Source organism: Pocillopora verrucosa, chromosome 8, assembly GCF_036669915.1.
Source record: "Pocillopora verrucosa isolate sample1 chromosome 8, ASM3666991v2, whole genome shotgun sequence".
In the NCBI taxonomy this organism is placed as follows: Eukaryota; Metazoa; Cnidaria; class Anthozoa; order Scleractinia; family Pocilloporidae; genus Pocillopora; species Pocillopora verrucosa.
In genome coordinates, this window is record NC_089319.1 from 12,197,471 (window position 1) to 12,219,079 (window position 21,609).

Genomic DNA, 21,609 nt, shown 5'->3' on the forward strand with positions numbered 1-21,609 from the left:
ATCCAATCTTTAATCCGATTTTGCTTTTTTTTTTTTTCAATGAATTCTAGAATTACGGGGTAAATTTTGAGAATTTGGCCCGCAAGTAGCTAATACCGTAAGTTCCCATATGCCATCTTCACCCCGATTTTCCATTTGATCAGTGAATTTTAGAAAAAAAAGAGGTAAATTGTGGATAATACCCGAAGTTCCCATATGCTATCTTTACCCCGATTTCCCATTTTTTTTTCTGAAAATTCTATAGAATAACGGGGTAAAATCTGAGAATTCATCCTTCAAATGGAATAGATCCTAGATTGTCATATCCAATCTTCAACCTGATTTTCAATGCTTTTTTCTCATCGAATTCTAGATAAACGGGATAAATTCTGCGAGTTCATCCCGCAAGTGATAGCAATATGCTAAGTTCCCATATGCCATCTTTACCCCGATTTTCCATTTGATCAGTGAATTCGAGAAAAACGGGGTAAATTCTAAGCATTCATACTACAAGTGAATAGTACCCTAAGTTCCCACATGCTATCTTCAACCCGATTTTCCATTTTTTTTTCAATGAATTGTAGAAAAACGAGGCAAATTCTGCGAACTCATCCCGCAAGCGATAGCAATACTCTAAGTTCCCATATGCCATCTTTACCCCAATTTTCCATTTGATAAGTGAATTCGAGAAAAACGGGGTAAATTCTGAGCATTCATGCTACAAGTGAATAATACCCGAAGTTCCCATATGCTTTTTTTACTCCGATTTTCCATTTTTTTCAGTGAATTTGACAAAAAACAGGGTAAAATCTGAAAAGTTATTCTCCAAATGGAATAGATCTCAAGTTGCCATATCCAATCTTCAACCCGATTTTCCATTTTTTTTCCAATGAATTCTAGAAAAACGGGATAAATTCTGTGAAATTCATCCTTTAGGTGGATTCTATCCTATTGACTTGCTATAGCCACCTTTAGCCCCATTTTCGATTTAATCATTGTGTGAATTTGTCATAAACAGGGTAAAATAGGACAAATCCACCCAAAAGTGCCATAAATCCTACAATAATTTAGAAACAGTACTAAAAAAAAACAGCTAAAATCAGCGGAACCGCAATAAAATCACAATCTACTGCTTCAATTTTTTTAACGGAGGGCTTATTGCGATACGGCAAAAACCAACGGTACTCAAAGTAAACAACTGAAGGCCAAACTTCTGTGATTGAAGGAAGACTTCGTGACGCAGACAAATAATCACAACTTGGACTTCTCAGTCGATCTCACCCCCGGCAGATCAGGTGAAGTGTCAAAAAAAAAATTTTTATGTCGACGAACCATAATCTATGATCTTCAACTAGCAATTGTGATATGACGCCACATTGTGCTTTTGTCTTAGCTTGTGGCTAAAATGTTGTCATTGAAGTCGCAAGTCGAGCGATGAAGACTGTAAATAAAGCAAGGCTGCAAATAAAACGTGAACAATAACGCATCCTTTGGTCGAAAGTCGCTTTGTTATTCACGCGCAGCAAATTGTTCTTCCAAGTTTAGGTTATAACAACGATGCGATCACTCTGCGTTAACGAACGATTGAACTTCAAGGAAAGCAATATGAGAGGCCAATGATCCGGTTCGCAGTGATCATGCGAAAAGCATGTTTTCCTGAGATCAGTTACCGGAAAATACTGATCAAATTTTCCACTTATCCCGACCCCTTTGAATGAGTACTTTTGCTTGAAGACATAACTACAACGGAGTCTCTTAACCAGTCCCAAGCCGCGTGTCGCTCGATAGATCGCAGGATATGATTGGCCACTGTATCACATTACGTCAGAGGACATATCTGCAATAAGAGGACATAAGTGCAACGGTACATATGTAGCATAGGTCAGCATTAGATTCCATCCACCAAAACCACCTCGGTCGAGAGGGACTGAGGTGGAATATTTAACGACTTGCAAAACATAACCGAAGATTCTCGGAAATCCGCGAGTGATGTAGCCGAACATCCAAAGCTGTAAATCCCATGATTCTTGAGGAACAAACAGAAACAGCATGGCTAGAATTTTAAAGCGCGAACCCTTGCTTGATGGTAGACGTACGGATAATTTAGGATACGTTAATTCTGTTGATGAGGCGCATAAGCTTATTGCGGAATTTGAAACAGGATTGACGACGAAGTTTTCTTTCTGTAAAGCTGACAAAGGATTCGGGAACACTGGTGTATATATATATAATAATATAGCTCTTTGGCATTACAAAGCTTTGCTGTCGCTATTGTGCATTCTCACTACTTTATCTAGTTCAAGTCCTCTGGCATGGCTTGGATGATACCACAATTGTGGAATCATTCGGGTTATGTTAATGCTTACACCTCCTTCCTTGGACAGAAGTCGCAAAATACTCTGAGAAGATGCATGAGATATTTAAGGAACAAAAATTGGTTTTTTTACTGGTGTGCCTTTCCTAATTTTGGGAAGGAAAGTGTTCAATTGCCAGTACGGCATAGATAGAACAGCTGGAGAGAAAAGGAAATGAAAAGATGCAGAAGAAGTACTGTATATAATATTTTCTTTTTATCCTCAACCTTTGTGTTACTGTCAACTATGGCTTGCTAATTCGAAAGGTCAAATACACACACGAATGGGTCATATGACAATGATCTCAGAATACTTTTATGACAAACTTGATAACAGTTCAATCTTGGCTAAATTGAAGATGGTTTAGAAGTTAACAATTATAAGAACTTTTCACTAACATATGCTGCTGACAAAGGAGAAAATATATGCAATTCTGCATTTTTTGCTTTCTATCAAGCAATCATATATTGGCTCCTTATCACGCTATGACACTTCCGTTTTGTCACATTCCAAAAAATTAACTTGAGAAATACACTATCACTCATCTTACACTGTTATATTTACCTATTACAGAAGGCCAGAAACAAAGATTTTGTTTTCAAGAAAATAAGATTTCTTGTTCAAGACACAAGGAAGTTTGACTGCAAAGCACAGATAAAAATGTGAGAAATTTTATTTTTTTCAGAGAACAAAGTAGTTCTACCCATGTATAAACAGAAGGAATCCGGTTTAATAAATCAGATATGTGGCATGATTCCTTTTCTTCCATCCCCACTCAAAACAAGCAAACACACCTATGGAGGTTCCAGTCTGGTCTGCAAATGAAAGGGAGGAAGGTGATCATTGCAAAATTAAGCATTAGGGTTCTTATTTATAACATATTGATTATTGTATACTGATATCAAGAAATTAAGGTTGCGAGTAGCAGCCAGCTGAGTTATAGTTTGAGTTTTATCAAGTCCATTACTTTGTTAAATTTAGAGTAACCTTGTCTTGACAGAGGGAAATTGAGGAGCTGTAATATACTTATCATCAATTAGGGACCACAAAGAAAAATTTGTTTATAGAGACTTTTAGAGGAGAGGGGTAAGACTCGTGACAAGCTGGCAGACATATAGATAAACTTTACTGCTAAATGGGGTACAGTATAAAGTGCTCAGTATTTGGATCAGCTATGGCTCAACTTAAACTTTGCTTAGTCATGCACTGCCCGAAGTATAAAACAATTTTGTTGATAGCTGACAGACAGAGAAGAACAACAAGTAAACTTAAGAGCTGTTATTATTGAAGTGTGACGAGCACTTTTCATTTTTATATAAAGAAGGACTTGTAATATGCACCAAAAATAAAAAGATGTAATATTTTTTGGGAGATCCAGTGATTGGGACATTTAAGAAATTAAGTTATGAAAGGAAACTTGGTTGGTACTTCTCACTACTAACAAGTCTTGTTGACAAATATTTTCAGATCAGAGTTTCAAATAAACTAAATTGAAGACGTCATTTAAAAGGTGTTTTTTCTCAAAGGGAACATTGACTACCTCTACTTTGGTGCACCTCAGGCCCTTACTAAGGTCATCAGACTAGAAATCTTTCACAAAGTATTGAGGAGGTCCCCCTCTGTAAGTACGAGTAAGGATGAAGACACTGATGATTTAGCTTCAGAGGTTGAAACTGACCAAACAAGGCACGAGACAAGGACTAAGACTGCAGGAGCCGGGGGTGCAGCTGTTATTAGGTTTCGAAAAATACAACTCTTTGCATCTCGCTTTTCGTTCAAGTTATTCTCATTACCCTCGAAATAAAGTGGTTTTGTCTTCGAATATTTTTATTTAAGAGGAAGCCTACTGGTCAAAATATTGCTGGCTCACTCTTTAGGTCTCGCAATTCAACGCCGGCGACACTTTTATCGAGTGACGTAGATTAACATGTGGTAAAAAAAGACATTGTACTATCCAAGAAAAAAAAAATACAAAGAGAGATCTGCAGAATATTCTGAAATTGTCATCTAGCAGACACCATGACCAATGCACTCGAATGATTTCTGTAAAAAATGTTCGGGTCACGACAAACATGTTACTTTGGCGGACTTTTGCATGGAGATGTTTGATGGCGGTAAGTGACAACGACAACACTATTTTAATAATGGGATAACTTCCTAAAGAAACTGTGATGTTGCATCGATGGGAAAATATAACAGGGTGATTAACTATTAACAACTGAGTTGATAAACGTAAATTGGCCACCGCAAAGAGTTTTAAGACTGACGTTTCGACTGTTAGCCCTTCTTCAGGGCGAAAACGCACTGATAAAAACGCGCTCTCACATAAAACACTTACTTTTATTTGCGGAACATTTTTATAATTTAACAGAGCTACCGATACCGATATTTCTTCTCGAGCGAGAGCGCAGAATTACTCGTCTGTAAAAGCGGAAGATGTCACACACGAAAGGTGGTATGTCGACCAACACGTTGCATGTAACTTTAAAATCACCAAAAATGGGCGATAAGGACAACAGACTATCAGATCATTGACTAATTAATGTTTTCTGCCGTACGAAAGCCATATTTGCTGATTTTGGCAAATCTCCAAAGTAACAAACGACAGAAGAAAGAAACGTTACGACTTTCCATGAACATTTGCCTACACACATCTCGGTTTTAAATGTGAAATTTTTTACTCCTATAAAAAATCTCGCAGTTTTTCACACTTTTTAACTTTGTTGATTAATCATGTCGTATAGCGAACTATAAAATGCTGGTTTAATTGGCCAAGCAACCGCCTAGACCCAGAATTGTGTGACAGGTGTACTTGAGGGAACCTTGTCACAGCAGCAGATTTTAAAAGGCACCGAAACAAAAATACGGCAGACCCCCAAGATATTTTTTAGTTGGTTTTCACAGATGAAATGATAGATTATAAAGGCGACTTAAAATTGGTGTTGTAACTGTCTGGCAAGGGGAGCTATTTAACTCCAAGGTTATCAAATATTTGGATTTATCAAAAAGTCTAACAATAAACTGAGTAATCTATTTGCTTTTGCTGACTGACAAGCCATCAATCTAATTGAGTTATACTTATCAGAGTAAGGGCTTAAATACCATCGCAGTGACAACTCCACACGTTTTTACTGGGATACCTGTGGTAGCCCAGTCATAAAATGCCTTTGTTTTTTTGTCGTCTTTTTTTTTTACTGGGATACCTGTGGTAGCCCAGTCATAAAATGCCTTTGTTTTTTTGTGGTCTTTTTTTTTTTTTTTTTTAACTGGGATACCTGTGGTAGCCCAGTCATAAAATACCTTTGTTTTTTTGTCGTCTTTTTACTGGGATACCTGAGGTAGCCCAGTCATAAAATGCCTTTGTTTTTTTGTCGTTTTTTTTTTGTTTTTTTTGTTTTTTTTGTTTTTTTCCTCCGCCGCAAAATGGAAAAATTGCGCAATAGTACCCAGAGGTCATTGGGCCCTCAACACCATGACAACTAACTGTGATCCAATGAGGTGTTCACATGCTGATCACGCGTGCTATCTTGATGATGATTGACGTTGTCATGCACGGACAGGGCCGGGTCACATGACGAACACGAGATTTTTGCCCAAAAAACTATTTTGTCAGTCGTTTTGTATTTCAACGTAATTGGATTACGATCATCTGGAGCATTGTTGCGTTTAATAAATAGGCGTTGCCTCGTGTTGACAGATTTATTTGATGATAAGAATCGTGATTGACATTAATTCAATAGATTGATTTAAAAGCGTTAGATTATTATGTTTTAAGTCAGTTTTTCAGCAGAATCGAAGTGAGAAAGAAGTTATTTTGTTATCGTTTTTCTGTCTCTAAATCCGCTTACCTGGAGAATCTGCTAACCCGTATAGTGAGACTGTTGTAACGACCCGCCACAGAAGTAAGTTTATATTGAAGTTTTTGAATTTAGTTACAAGATAAAGACTTGATTTGCGTTTGTTCTAATTGCGAATTATAAATGTATTTCTTTTAGATCGAATAATTATTAAAGCTTGGCTTAATATTATACAGTTTGTGGTGGTCATTTGATCTAACCAGTTCCGAGTAAGGAAACAAGCATTATGGGGCAAACGCTCAAAATACTTATAGACACATACACAAATCGTATTGTTCGCGGCCAATCCACACAAAAAGATGTTATTGAGCGGTAATTTTGGATCGGACAGAATCGCGAACGCTTGAAAGCCATGAAAGCATTGAATGCCTTGTATGTCTTGTATGCCCAGTATGCCAATGTCTTAGTTGAAAACGTTAACTCGTTGTAAAAAGCAAAATCTGAAATCTGAAACCAAACTGCATATACTCTATGCAATCTATTGAACAACACTACTACCGTGAGACTGAAGAACAAAATTCAAATGGATGCAAACTGCTTGTGAAGAAAGACGCCATGTTGGATTCACTTGATGCCAGGGAACGTAGCTACGATAACAGTGCGAATGGTATTAATTTCACGATCAGAAAGGTGAATCTTATGTTTGTTTTCATTGTAGTTGTATGGATATTCTTTTTTAATAAATACATGATCCAAAATCCCGTGTTTTTTTGTGTATAATGTTATTATTTCAAGTATTGTTTACGCAATCGTCTTGTCACAGGCGACCCAAGGTCACGTCTCGAGAAAGAGCCAACGATTAATTCACGAACGCGTCACGCGTTGTGTGACTCAGGAATAGTTATACTAAGAACCGTTGAAAATTTTAACACGTTATAAGGAATAGTAAAGGGAACGAAATATGGTCGATTTACAACGATAAATATTTCGAAATATGAAGATTTTTCTCGTAAAATCAATAAAACTTACTCATACCCTGTGTATCCGTTGTAGTTTCTGGCGATTGTTGCCGTTTTAAGCTTGCTTTACCATCACTATTATTCACGTCATCTACTTTTATTACATTGGTAAAATCTGTACAGACATCACACCAACCAACTATGTTGAAGGCTTGAAATTATATTACGATCGATTTTCATCAAGAAATGGGCCAGGAATTTTCCACAATAGTGCAAATAATCATGAAGGCTGATCGCGGAAAAGCGATTGCGTGACGCTCGGTAAGCTATAAGATGACATGTTATTATATACCAGACGTAAAAACTCTTCAGATTCTCAGTCTGCATTTTGTACCCACTCTGCAGTCTATATTTTGTATCCGGTCTGCAGTCTGCTGTCTACATTTTGTACTAACAGGTATTCGTGGCACCAATACAGTTTATTTTTGGTGACACATTTATTCGCACAACACACATAACCTACCACAAAATACCTGTGTATGAGGTAATTCGACATTTTCATTCTTTCCCGCGTTAATAATCTTCTTTCCTTTTGTAAGAATGTAGACCACTTACAATGTTTCAAGTAATCCACCCACCCTACAAAAAATAACTCTTGCATGCATAGCATGCCTATGTTTTGAGACAGGTGTATGCCCTTGGCCAGACTTGAGCTCACTATTTCAGTATACTAGTCCGACACGCGTAGTATCATTACACTTGATTCCACGGATCCAGTACCATCCAGGTATCCCAGTTACCCTGCTCACAGGGTCTAGTACTTGTTTTGAAGTTACTTTTTTTTAGTGAAAACCAAGAGAAACCGGAGGGTGGTCTATCTCTCCCTGGAAATAACCAAAACAGAAACCAGTTTGTCTGTTTGAGTTTTGGGGTAGATCCTTTAACCTGGCAAACTGTTATTGAAATCGGTGGGATGAAGTGTCGCACGACTGCTTGGTGCTCTTGCTCTCTGCTTCTGGTGTTAGAAGCATACGCTTTCATTTGCCGCTGCACGTTTGAGGAACGTTTTGGAATTCCGGGTGAATGGTTTTGGTTGAAAAACGACCGGACGGTTGTTGATGTGAACCAACCGGTTTAATGCACTTCAAGGTAAATGAAATGTCTGAAAAATGAGTACCACTCTTTTAAGCATAGTTCAGTGAAAGCTGGTTTAAATTCATCTCGACACCTTACTTCAAGGATTCGTTGCCAAGTTCCCTGGCATGTTACACATGTTCCACTTCAGGCTTAAATTCAAACCTGTTAATGCAACATTTCCTTGTTGAACTTTGACAGAAAGTTTCCTAAAAGCGGCAATGTTTTCTGCTTTGGTTTGAGCTTGTCTCTCCACGATAAATACAAACAAATGAAAACTGTAAAATCAAAGGTTTTTCCGCGTAGTGTTATTATTGTTCCCAGTGTTTACGTGCGTACTGTGACGAACGTTCAGCAAGCGAACTGAACTGAAATGAACTGAACTGTTTTGTTTTGTGTGATTATTTACTATCGTTTAAATTCTATTATCGTTTCATTGTTCATTCTTTTAATCATTTATCAGAGCGTATTTGATCGTGTTATTAGCCACCTATCATGTTTAAAGCCTGTTGCTTACATAATCTCTGTAGTATCACATATCGGAGTGTCGGAGTAAGTTGTCGGGGTATATCCATCTAGAGTTTTCTATCGGAGTTATTGGAGTCTTCGGAGTAACTGGAGTCACTTTCCCACGGAGTTTCTTTTACCCTTTTTACGCAGGATCAAACGTGAGTTTCCTTTGTACATTTAATCGCCTTTTTTATCGTTACATTCATTTGTAATTTCCATAGAATCATTTCTGATTACGCAATCATAAATTTCCTTTTAGTTTTCACCGCATTGTAACACGTTGTACTCAATAAAAACTGGAATGAGACGGATGTGTATATGTGGTTGACACTCAACGTAATCCCAACACTTGGGTACGCGACACGTACTCTATCTCACACCTTACAACTATAAGCAGTCAATTCTCCGCTGTGGCTTTTCGTACGTGATCCTTCTGAATGTGCGTACTTAGGTACAGGTTGTTACTTTCAGTGTATTTTTATAACGTTTAGAAGGCAGTACCTTTGTGATCTAAAAATGCTTGGAGTTTGTCGTTTAGAACTTCTTTAGCTCGCTTTTTTAATTTCATTCTCGCCGCTTGCAGTACTCATCACTTAAATGATTAGTGCCGATGCAAAGACATTTCACGAATGTGTTCTGTGAACTACTTTTATTTTTAAATGTTGTTCAAGTCGAGGTGTGATAGCAACGATTTGAACCAAGTTACGAGATGGAACTATTGGCTAAACTAGTGAAATAGACACACAGAAAATACGAAGAGGAAATAGCGTCCAAATCTCTGAAAACGTTTACATTCTCAAAGGGAAATAAAGGCAGCTATACTCACATGTTCGCCAATCTTAAAATATAGTTGTTTTTTTTCTTCATGAATTTGTGGTGTTACTCGTTTTGAATCACGTAAGAAGAGAAAAGAAAATTCGACAAAGAAAGTGATCTTACCTTGCTTGTTTTCCGGCTCTGATTTAACTCTGAATTCTAAGAGTAAACAACAAATGCACACCTTTACCAGTGACGCAACGACTCGATTCCCTATAAAAAGATTCTTCGTTAACAAAATATGACAACAATAAATTCGACAACTGCAATGTTTTTAAGGGAATTATGATTTTAGCTCTATTCTTTATTTGGAAGGGTATATCGTGAACAGATTGAAAGGTATTTGCTGTCAAAACTAATTGCGCAGTTTTTGTGACGTTCTCCTTTTCACCAAAAGATACGTTATTAGACATTAACTTTGTAGTAGGAACATCTAGCTTCGTTATTCACAAAATTATTAGTACTTACGATAAATTGTGTTTAAGTTATCATAGCTTACCCATTCTCGCTAATCACTTTTTCCACCAATATACTCCTGGTCAATGGTCCACAAGAATATGGGTGAAGGCGGTGCACACACGTTTCTGGGTGCAGTATTTATAATGTTTTTGCACCAATCAGATGAAGTTGAGCCGTTCTTTCCTTCTTATTCATTGGTCAATAGATATATTAATTGACATTAAAAATAAAAATGATTTCTACTGGTTGTCTTCAGCTCAATAATTGACGAGGGCTGATTAAAATAAAAGATCAAAGTGCTCTGTGAGCAAACTCGTGAATTGACACATGATTTTTTGGATTATGTTTATTGATATCTGGTTTAGGGAATTTTGTGGTTGATTGTCATATCTAGAGTACGAGCAGTAGTTCAGTGTTCGCAGCAAAGAAACAAAGTAACGTTGGGATAAGAAGGCATTACCATTGAAATGATCATGCTATTACATTTGACAAGGGTGGATGATGTCATGTGTTTTAAACGTATATCAATTCTGTTTCTGGTTCAAAAGAAAAGGTTGGAAGTAAATGTGGGTGAAAAGTGAAATTAACTGTCTATCATTGTAAATATTAGAAAACCAAGGCAATACTGTCTTAATGAAAACATTAACGATTCCCTCTTTAGCAAATGAGACAAACGGGAACGAGTTTTGAGTGATATAATTAAGCCAAGACTGCCACCGTCATTTTGGATCTCCGCCTGGGTAGATTTTAGTCACGTGTTAGGCAACGTATAATCAAGAACAAAATAGAATTTCATTTCGGGCCTATTTATCAATTTTGTGGTGTATAACTTTCGCATTTTAGTACGTAATATTTATTTTGAATCTTCAAATTGTCTGGAAACTTAAAAGAAAATTGTTCTTTAAAAATTCACTGAAAATCGGTAGCTAAAATTGTTTGTTTAGGTGTTATTTGATTTTCGAGATAACTTGTAATTTCGTCAGTCGCCGGCATCTCATGTTGCTTCACACAGGAAAAACACACGATACGAAACGTAATGATCGATTTTGTCCTCAACCTCACCCCATAACATAAAAAGCTTTTGAACATCTGTAAACTCCGAGCGCTTCGCAGTAAGTGATATTTTCAATGAATCTTCGGATTGTTTTCAAGTTCAAGGACTGTAAATTACAATTTTATGTAGAACGAAGGTTGTTCTGGTATTTCAGTGTGAATCCTTGCATGCCTGCCAGTCGCTGGCGCCGCTTGTTGAAACTAAAATGAAAAAAAATAGTATCATTTTGGCTTCTTTTCACCCCACCACTATTCTTAGCAACAAAGGTCGCCATTTCGTTTGTTTATTGCTCGCCAAAAACTATCAAATGCACTCAAAAGCCTAAAATCGAAAAAAAGTTTACAGGTGGGTCTCAATGGGGTGATGGCTTTTACGACTATCGGTTAAAATTTTGGCCAATTTCCGGCTAACGGTTAACACCTTTCCATTGTTTCCACCAGAGATATTTTTTACGGTTAACTTTTTTTACGACTGATGGTTAAAATTTGTCAATTTTTACGTCTAACGGCTAAATATTTTGGCCGTTTTACGGCTAACGGTTAACCCCATTGAGACCCTCTTACAGGAATCGACCAATCGAGCTAGCGAGCGAGCATGCGCGCAATTCACGAGTTAAAATAAGAGCACAATATTTCGTAAATCATTTTATTTAATCAAAGAGTGAATTCTACTTTGTTACAAGTTTCCATCTAATTGTACTCAGAAACACTTTTGCAATATAATCGGAAGACTTACCTATCCAACGCGACTGGTATAAATTTTTGCTATTCTACTCGTGTGAATTATGCCCATTGTAAAATTACTTTCCGAGTGAACAGATCAGAAGACATTGTTTGATTCGTAAAAAACTAACCATAAAACTTTTGGAAAATTAATACAAGAGGAACGGGAAAAGCATTGAAAGAATTTTAAACATATATCAATGTACAGTTCGCGCGGTCCACTAGTCATGACCTCGACCCAGACATCTTCCCAACCGACCCGACGAGAGTCAGTTTATGAGCGTTTCATCAAATGGCCACTTGGTGTTGAAATTTCGTTTCAACTGAAATTGAACCTCCTCTTATACAACAGAAGGGCGTGCACCAGACAACTACTGGAAAAATTAATGAGTTTTTCTCTGTTTCTTTTCTTCAAGTTACAACAAGAAAATCGTAATTCATCAACAAACACGAGTCGTCTAATCTTCTTTCATTTTAAATACCAGTCCACAATTCCAATTTACGTACTAGGAAAATGAAAAAAGATCCGTGTAAATACAGGGGCCTTTTTTGGAAACTTCCTGTAACTTAACACGTCGGAGTGACCATATTTTATAAAATCAAAATTATAAGAACAGAAAAGCAGTTTATTGCACCCTAACCAGTCCATTTTGTTTCTGTAGCTAATAGGTTTGCTGTACACTTTTCAAGACTTTTGAAAAGTCCGTTTTAAATATAACTACAACAACTTTGCCAGCCTGTTAGGTTACTGGGACCTTCAAGAATTAGACCCCAAGACGGGAGAGCTTTTTCCGCACCCAATCGTGTTAACCCGTTCAACCTCTTGCTATTGCAGAAGACCATGATCTGCTTCTGCTATAATTTTTTTACGTGATTGCGCATGTAGGGTTTAACAGGCTATGGGCTAATTTTTTTTGTCTATCGTTTATTTCTTTTGTTTCCTTTTAAACATTTCTATGGACCATTTAATTTCTTTTCATAACTTTTAGGTGACATAGGTCTTATTCGTATCATTTCTTATAAAAATTTGTTCTGAAAATTGGCGCACCGCTGGCCAAAAAGTGACACGGGTAAGCGTGCCTCATTCAACCATTTATTTTTCTTGGAAAACTGTATTCAGTCACGTGGCCTTCACAACAAGCGTAGCCTTTTTTCGCCTTTGCCAGTTGCACACGGAACAGCAAGGCAAGCTTAAACCGCAAATCACACGCGAGGAAGGTGCATTACACTGTTTTATGCTTCTCTCCTAGCACGTGACTCGCACTGCGCGCTCTCCTCGCATTTGTCTCTGTTCGACTAGAAAACGCTACAAAAAACATTCACCTTTTCTGTAACCTACCAATAATCATGAAAAATATAATTTTTTTTTTCTGACTTATCTAAAATTTCAATCAGTTGTCTTTATCTCTCACGCCTCAATACAACTCCTGTACAATGCGTGCGTTATAATTGGTCTATTTGACATATCGTATTTTACAGTAACTTTGTTTGACTGGAGACCTTTTTCTTTAATTGATGCCAGACATGTAACAAATTTCTTTTAAAATCTTTTTCTGTCCTTACTGTAAGTTACAGAACCTGGTTTCTTTTTTTTCAGGTTTATGGCCTAACTATCAGCAATAAGGTTGTTACGCACGGACTAAGAAGACCACTTCAACCCTTTAACCCCTAAGACTGACTATCGTGTAATTGCTCCTTACAATATCACCCTTGAATTACACATAAAGGTTACGAGAATAAAAGAAATCATCACCAACTAACGTAACTCTTGATTGTTAGACAAATTCTACTACTGACAACAGTAGTATGGAGAATATGCATACTGACCTTACTGTGTAAAGAGTTAATAGGATATGTAGATGTGTGACATCTTCATTCGATTTTTTTCGAATAAAAAATTTGGTCTTTTGCTCTAAACAACTACTAACAATCATGCATTAGTTAACTGCGCTCGATCTAGTTTAAAAATGCATTATTTTGCCCACCCGTAACATAATTGAATCCCGGGCGTGAGGAGTACTTCTTCGTAATATGGTACTCACGACATGCCGCTGGATGGGACTTTATTTTCAAAACTTTATCACATAGTGGACTTTCATTTTCAATAGACTTTCTCTAACGGCATATAAAGAAATCGACTAACTGGACATTGCGACAATGACAATTGCCCAACACTGCTGGGTTTATAGTTGGCCACAAAATATACTATAATGGAGTAAGGGTTCTGAAATGCAAGCAACACACAATTAGCAAAAAGGTTCCAAAGTGCCCTCTCCTTTCTCTCACCTTTGAAAGCATTTTACAACAACTGAATGATGGCGCGGCTCACAATTCTAATCTGTACTAGCTCATTTGGGTCGATCGGATAATTGTAAACCAAAGCTAGTGAACTTACGGGACTCCTTGAAATGGATACGACTAGTTACCAAGTCGAACATGAACTTCAAGCTCTGAAATCGGATTCCTTTCACACAAAAGCGTTCCTGGCGTCGAACGAAATAACACAATTCTTTTTTAACATCTTTATGGACAAATTTTTGCAGTATTATTATTTCATCTGTGAAACTTTAAACTCCAGTCAATCTAATAGACAACTTCAACTAAAACGCATCAACACCATTTTTATAGTTCCATGCAAGTTGTACTAAATTATATTGTAATTCAAATAAAATCACTTCGTTACCATCAAAAGTTTAATAACGCTTAAAACAATCAAACATACATCTATTCACAGTATCTTAGTGTTGCCAAGTACTCTTAGTAATCTTTATCAATAGTATATTGAAATTACTAACACTTGCAAAAACTAATATTCCCTTACTGTATGACTTTATCATTATATGCATCATTAATTAAAACATTGTCATCTTAAAATAATTGGTGACTCTTTTAATTAATTTTTCATATTCATAATATCAACTCTTATCTAATGCATATCTTGGACAAAAAGTGATTTCTTTTTTTTACATCAGGTCAATGTCATGATGTTTGAATAGTTTTAAGTCAATTATTATCCATTTTCATGTCACTAAAAAAGCTGTCTTGATGTGACCATTAATTGCTGTTAAGTCACTTTCAATTACTTTTAACGTGTTTTTAAAATCCTGTACATCTTTACTTCCAGTAAACCTTCACATCATACAAGTTCATAAATATTTAACCCTGAGATATTACAAATCCTCTCATCCATTATTTTCATGTTGTCTAAAAAACATCAGGAGGCTTGAACTGATACTTTTAACCTGTGCTCAATCAACATTCTTCACTATCCCTAAAACAAAAAGAAAAAGTGTCTCACTGGATAAAGCCTTCACTACAAACAAACTGACTTAACCCTTATACCCATAACACTAGTAACCATCTAATTTCTTCTAACACAATCACACTTGAATCAAACGTTTAATCGAAAGAATAAAGGAAATGATCACAAATTCAACAAGCTTTTGATTATTAAAGAAATTCTCCTTTTCAACATCTTACCCTTTAACCTGTAACAGTGACTGGCATCTAGTTTCTCCTTACAAGACCACCCCTGAATAAAACATTAAGGCCATGAGAATAGGGGAAATGATCAATAACTGAAGAACCTCAAGATTGTTAAACAAATTCTCCTTTCCAGAACCTTAAGAAGTCTATAGAGAATGTATGGAGAATATGCATATTCATGTTAGGGTGTAAGGGTTAAAAAATGTAAAGATAACTATATGGACAATATGCATACAGATGTTAAGGTGTAAAGGGTTTAATTAACTTACATAAGAAATTCATTAATCATCAATTAAAACCTTTAAAATCCCTGACCCTCTTCCCTGCTCTATTCAACCACAATTTGAAAATAAATGATTTTTTGTGTGATCAACACATATTGTAGAATTATGCAAGTCATCTATCACTTTATGGTCCTGCTATTTAAGTTTCTTGAGTAAGCATCATTTTGTAGCTATATTTCCAGAATTGACCAGATAATTGATCAAAGTGACTTAGCTTAAAAACTGGACCCCAGTTCAAGGGGGAACACAATTCATCAAAACAATGACCTTAACCAGGTATAATTTTCATTGTCCCACTCCCTACCCTCTCCTTCTACTGATGTCCTTGGGACTAATTTATTTTTCTCTCCAGCTTTCAGCTGCCATAAAAATCAAGACAGTACCTATAATTTTCACTGACTATATAATTTGCAATTACATATTGTACTTGCCAAATTACACCGGCTCTGAAAGCTACTAGTATTACTTACCATTCAAAAACATCATACTGCTATGCATATATCATCTTCTTAAATGACTTCAATGGCACATTGCTCAACCAGTATCACTCCCAATGACACACTTTACCCTGAAAGAAATCAAACAATAGTACATAAAAACCTTTTGTCTTTTTATTGTCACATCCTTGATGATAATGAGACAATAGTATATGCATCATACATCTATTGGTAATTGTGAAAAGCAGCTCTTTGAGAAACCCTATCAATTGGCTGTCGGCCAGAAAATAACCATTAGGTTATCAATTAGCAAAAGACCCATTATTCCTTTCCGTCTTGGAATGACCTGTCACAACCTTTTTTGAAATAGGTGTATGCCCTTGGCCAGACTTGAGCTCACTATTTTAGTATACAATTCCGACACCCGTAGTATCACTACATTTGATCCCAAGGATCCAATACCATCCAGGTATCCCAGTTACCCTGCTCACAGGGTCTAGTTTTCTTTTAGTATAACAAGTCATGAGTTGTCCGTCATTCCATCTCAGTCCCTCTCGACCGAGGTGGTTTTGGTGGATGGAATCTAATGCAGACCCGATTTGTGATTCTAGTATGGATGAAGTTCGCCGAAGAACGAACAAGACATCGTTTTACACTTTTTGGGACTGATATTGATGTGATCCGACCAGAAAATTGAATGGATTTTGTTCTTATGGAAAAGTCTGAAGGGTAAGTAAAATTATTTTAGACATAGTTCAACCAGAGCTGATTTTAATTTATCCAGACAGCTCGTTGCGTGTTCCCGTTCCATTCACCAATTTTATTTACAAAACGCATTTCATCATCGGTATTTGTTCAGTACAAGCTTCAAACTTAAAACAAACTTTTCGATGTAACCTCTTGCGGTAGTGAAAGCTGTTTCAAAATCGAAATTAGTCTTGAATCTGTCCGTCGTTTTGTTTATGTGAACGTTCTTTCGATCGACATAAGCTTAATGTAACAGTGTACCAAGCAATACCGCCCGACTACTTCCCCAACACAGCTTAAACGTAATAGATGCAATAGCATTTATACTTGACACATATCTTAACCTTCATTGCATCTAGAAATATGTCGATATAACTTTACGATCAACCACCGTTGTTTGACGTTTACATGCATTTCTTACTACACAGTGTTACCTGGAGTTGATGAGAGTAACCGTACACAAATTCACCGTCGCTGATTGCTTTAACTTCAGCCAGTTTAATAGTTCTTCTATGTCACTGCGTTGAGACTGTGCAAGCAAGGTGCCTTTTGGTAAGTGGAGATGGCTATCCATTAACCCAGTGAGCTCCACACCCTAGAGCTCAGACCACCCCCTGAAATTCCAGAGAAAATGGCTGCAATAGTGAACGCACAGACCACTGCCAAAATAATTTAAGATTTTTATGTCTTCATTTCACTCTATTGAAGGGAAACTTCACAAAGTTGCATGTTAAATAATATACTTTCCCCCTGTCAAATTTTATTTTCAACTTGAGCATCAGGCTCTCTCAAAAAAAATTCTAAAGCTAGAGAACTGATTCAACTTCATGATGTGCAGCGAGTCATTGGCAAGGTTGCCTTCAGCTTTGAAAGTATTTATCAGTATGATGACTCTCTTTTGCACTCTTACTCCATCAGAATCATGTAAAAAGCTTTCCCTCAAATACAACACCAAAAGACAGATCACAAATTTCTCCTCAACAAAAGGAATCCTAAACTTTCTAACGCGGATCAATTTTGAATTTGCCTGCCGTAGCGACATCGCGACACGTCACAAGGCGCAGCTACAAAATTATTTTTTGCGAGTCAAGAGCAAGAACAAAACAATTTTTATGCCTAAATGAAAAGTTTCACTTTGAACAATGCCTATATGTTCTTTGCTTAAGCAAACTTTTGCTCCAAGCGAGTTACAAGGGGGCTAACTTTGCAGAGGAGATCGTTTTGGTCTTCTGCGGTCGGGTCAGCAAGATGTAAATATTTCCCCAGAGTCATGAAGCGGTGCTCTGGGATCGTTTTTTTTTTGAAGCCATCATCTCCAACAAACTCGTCAGAATCCCAGTACATTGCCAGCTGAGGAAGTTCATGGATTCCAATGAGAATGTTTAGCCCGAGATACGCTGAAATTTCCGCTTGGGTAGATGTGAACCAATCGATCCCCTTTCGAACGAGCGTACGCAACGGTGTATCGGACGATTTCGTCAATGTAAGCATCGTCGATAAATACATTGAAGAAATCTTTGGCAGTTGCATTTTCTCCGAGATCTATGGTCGGGCCACGACGAATGGAGAATTCCTCAACATTAATTTGTCACAATGAGCTAGACCATCAAAGAGCATTTGGTCGGCTTTCTTCTGTGGCAGATTCTTCATCGCTACTTTCATCGCTTTCTTCTTCCTCCTCACTAGCGTATAGCTCAACATCGGAATTGCTTCCCCTTTCTTGCGACTGTAGGTCGAAAAAGTCTTCCATCTCGTCATTCACATTGCGAAGCAAGTTTTGTTCGTGCTGTGCTTGATGAGCTTGTCACTTTTTTCAATTTCTTCGATGATAAAACCAGCGAAGACTTCTTGCTCTTCATCGGATGAAAATTGACTTTCATCAATTCTTCCAGAAGCCATGTCTAAGACCACGACATATTTTTGAAGAATTCGTGAAAAATCGCACTGTAAACGTGGAATAGTGAGTTTGGTTTTATTTCTGGGCACATGAGGGCGCATCGGATGTCGATGGGTTAAGATGATGTTGTCATTTGCATCACTTACAAATGGAATCGTTAAACCATTAATTATTGTAAAAGCAGCATTTGTGTTCGTAAGTCTTCTACTCAGGTGATAACTCAGAGCAGATTCCTCACTTGAATTAGGCTCCTTTGACAAAACAAACAGTTAACTCCTCTTCATAGCTCAAACTACCCAGGCTGCTTCTGACAAGAGTTATGGCTACAACAACACCAAGATATGATGGTGACTGCATGGAACTGTCATAGGCCTGATTTCCCCCCCATCATACATGACATGAAGGCTAGAATCCAGCTAGGAGTCAGTGGTTGGTGGTTTTTCAGTTGAAGGAAGGATTTGTTTGTTAGTATGGCTTTGCTAACAACAAAGAAATAACTGTACAGGCATTGCTGCCTTGATGTTGACTGTTGTTGACTGAGATAGGAAAGCTGGCAGTTCCCAGAATGTGACTGATTGAATAGTTGAAGATGGAACATGTATTGAAGTGGATTGTGATGGTACACTTAAGTTAGAAAACTGTTGTTGAGCTACTAATGGTGTCCGTTGTTGATATTGATTGTGTGATTGTAAAAGGTAAGGGCAGGTAAGGTGAGAACCTCAAGATCTTTGGTGGCAAGGTTACCCACTGTTGAAAAGTGGTTTTGGTGTGAATTTGCAACTGAAGCAGGCCTTTCTGTGCTATGTTCTCCTTCTGAAGTTGTCCTGCGTGGAACACTTGGTTGTGGTATAATAAGCTGTTCCAGATTCCTAGTTATCATATTTCCTCTGTCATGGGACTTGTAAAAGTCTGAATAGGTAGAAGCATGTAGTGCCAGCTGGCTTTCAGGCTGTTCATGACTACTGTGGTTGTCTGCAATGTTGCTACATGTATCATGCTCTATAATACCTTTATTTAAGGAATCACCTAACTCATTTACTCTTGTTAGAAAAGGATCATTGCTCCATCAACTGGATTGGCAGCTGCTATGGCTGGGAGACTTGATGCCATATGAATTCCCACATTAGCTTTATCAGCAGGTTTAATGTGCACATTCATAACATGTAAATCATCAATGAGATGGACAACAAGTTTTTTGGTCCAAAAAAAAATTAATATCCATTTCGTTGATTGCTTATGTTTTTACAAAAGTGGTTATGTTTATTGTTCATTGTATTTGTTCTGCTTTATCCTGCAGGCTGTCAGCACAGTTTTGTCCACAACTTCCTCATAGTTGTTTTGCCTACTACTGTTTAAACATGCCATTCATACATATTCCACTGCTAAGGCCTAAGACTCTCCCTGCAGTCTCTGCAGACCTGGTTAACCCATGAATATCAAGGAACATTTCAGCTTATTTTTGGAGTTGTGACGTTTTCTGGGATCTGAGGGAAATTGCATCTTATTCTTGTCATCATACTCAAGAACAAAGGTTGTTTTGTACCAGTGACTGTTGACACTGTCAGAATAAAGCTGACATGGAAATTTGTAAATTATATAAAATATAATAATTTTTTTTTTCAATGGCAAAACTTTAGGCAGTTACATTATAATTTGAAGTAAATACCTAAAGTAAGTCAATATGTGAAGTAGTACAACTATTCTTTGCTGCTGTAAATGTGAATGCCTCTCACTGGTGGCATATCCATCTGCACTCACTATTGTACTGATGAGGATGTAAAAGAGATGAGGTGCATGAGTCTCACAAAGTGCCTGCATATCATCGCATCTGTATAGAGATAGACCTCCATTCTCATAGTGTCTGTACAAGGCTTACTGAATTTTTTCCACCAGCTCTGCAAGATTATGTAGAAAATGCAATAGTAATGTATTTGACTACTCTGTGAGTTATGTAGAAATATTTTCAACAATTAACATGTGTTTACTTTTAAGATATGAGCACAGTGCAGAACCTTTATAAGTATTATGTTATTACTTGATGATGTTGTCATGGTATCCAGTCAACTCGCCGACGGTCCAACTCGCCGACGCCAACTCGCCGAGGTATAAAAACGAGTAGAGACGTCGGCGAGTTGGTCCACAATCTAATACAACTTATTAGAAGTTAAACATACAGAAAAGTAAACGATATGTAGTAAAAAAACACTGGTGAACATCGGTGAACTTCAAACAGAAGCTTAAACATTAGTGAACATCACCAATGACTATAACAGCTTGAGACGCGAACGAGTTATTGTGCGACAACAACACCGCAAGGACTCATAATGTCAATCGCTCAGATTTTTTAAAGAAAACTTAGCTTTCTAGACAAGATCTTTAGTAAAAAACAATTCTTTTTATTTGCAATTCGCGTCTTAAGCTGTTATAGTCATTGGTGATGTTCACCAATGTTTACCAGTGTTTCTTTTACTACATATCATTTACTTTTCTGTATGTTTAACTTCTAATAAGTTGTATTGGATTGAGGACCAACTCGCCGACGTCTCTACTCGATTTTATACGTCGGCGAGTTGGCGTCGGCGAGTCGGACCGTCGGCGAGTTGACCGTAATTCGTTGTCATGGAGATGTTTAACCCTGCAGGTGCAATCATAGCATAACTCTGGTTATTAACAATATGGTGGATTGGTTACCTTTCTTAGATTATGTCCAGGCATAAGTAAGGTACTTACTGTGATTAATGTTGAGAAATTGGATGTACCAGCCTGTGCACCAATTTCCTGGCTCTCTCTGTTGAGCTATTGAATCGTGGTAGAGCAGTAAGTTTTGCAGCATACATTTAACTGCCATAGCTTGTTAATCACGTTGACCATCTTTCGAATCTGCTTGGCACTCCTACTGAATTTTGCATGGCACTCCATCTCTATTTTGCATGAATGGTTTTTGTTTAAGTTATTGATCTTCTCATGGAAACAA

General features: G+C 37.2%; 2 protein-coding genes and 1 pseudogene across 2 annotated transcripts in view; 1 reads left to right on the plus strand and 2 right to left on the minus strand.

Moving 5' to 3' along the window:
* Positions 1-21,609, plus strand: part of LOC131783144 (DNA-directed RNA polymerase III subunit RPC5-like) — a 145,277-nt gene that overhangs the window by 32,435 nt on the left and 91,233 nt on the right. The window lies entirely within an intron of this gene.
* LOC131791624 (uncharacterized) lies at positions 17,979-18,637 on the minus strand (annotated as a pseudogene).
* Positions 20,089-21,609, minus strand: part of LOC131791623 (uncharacterized) — a 2,251-nt gene continuing 730 nt past the window's right edge. The window contains exons 3-5 of the mRNA XM_066170739.1: positions 21,169-21,270; positions 20,302-20,463; positions 20,089-20,119 (exon numbers count right to left, since the gene is read on the minus strand). Of these exons, the coding sequence (XP_066026836.1) occupies positions 20,089-20,119; positions 20,302-20,463; positions 21,169-21,270 (295 nt within the window). The remainder of the gene's footprint in view (positions 20,120-20,301; positions 20,464-21,168; positions 21,271-21,609) is intronic.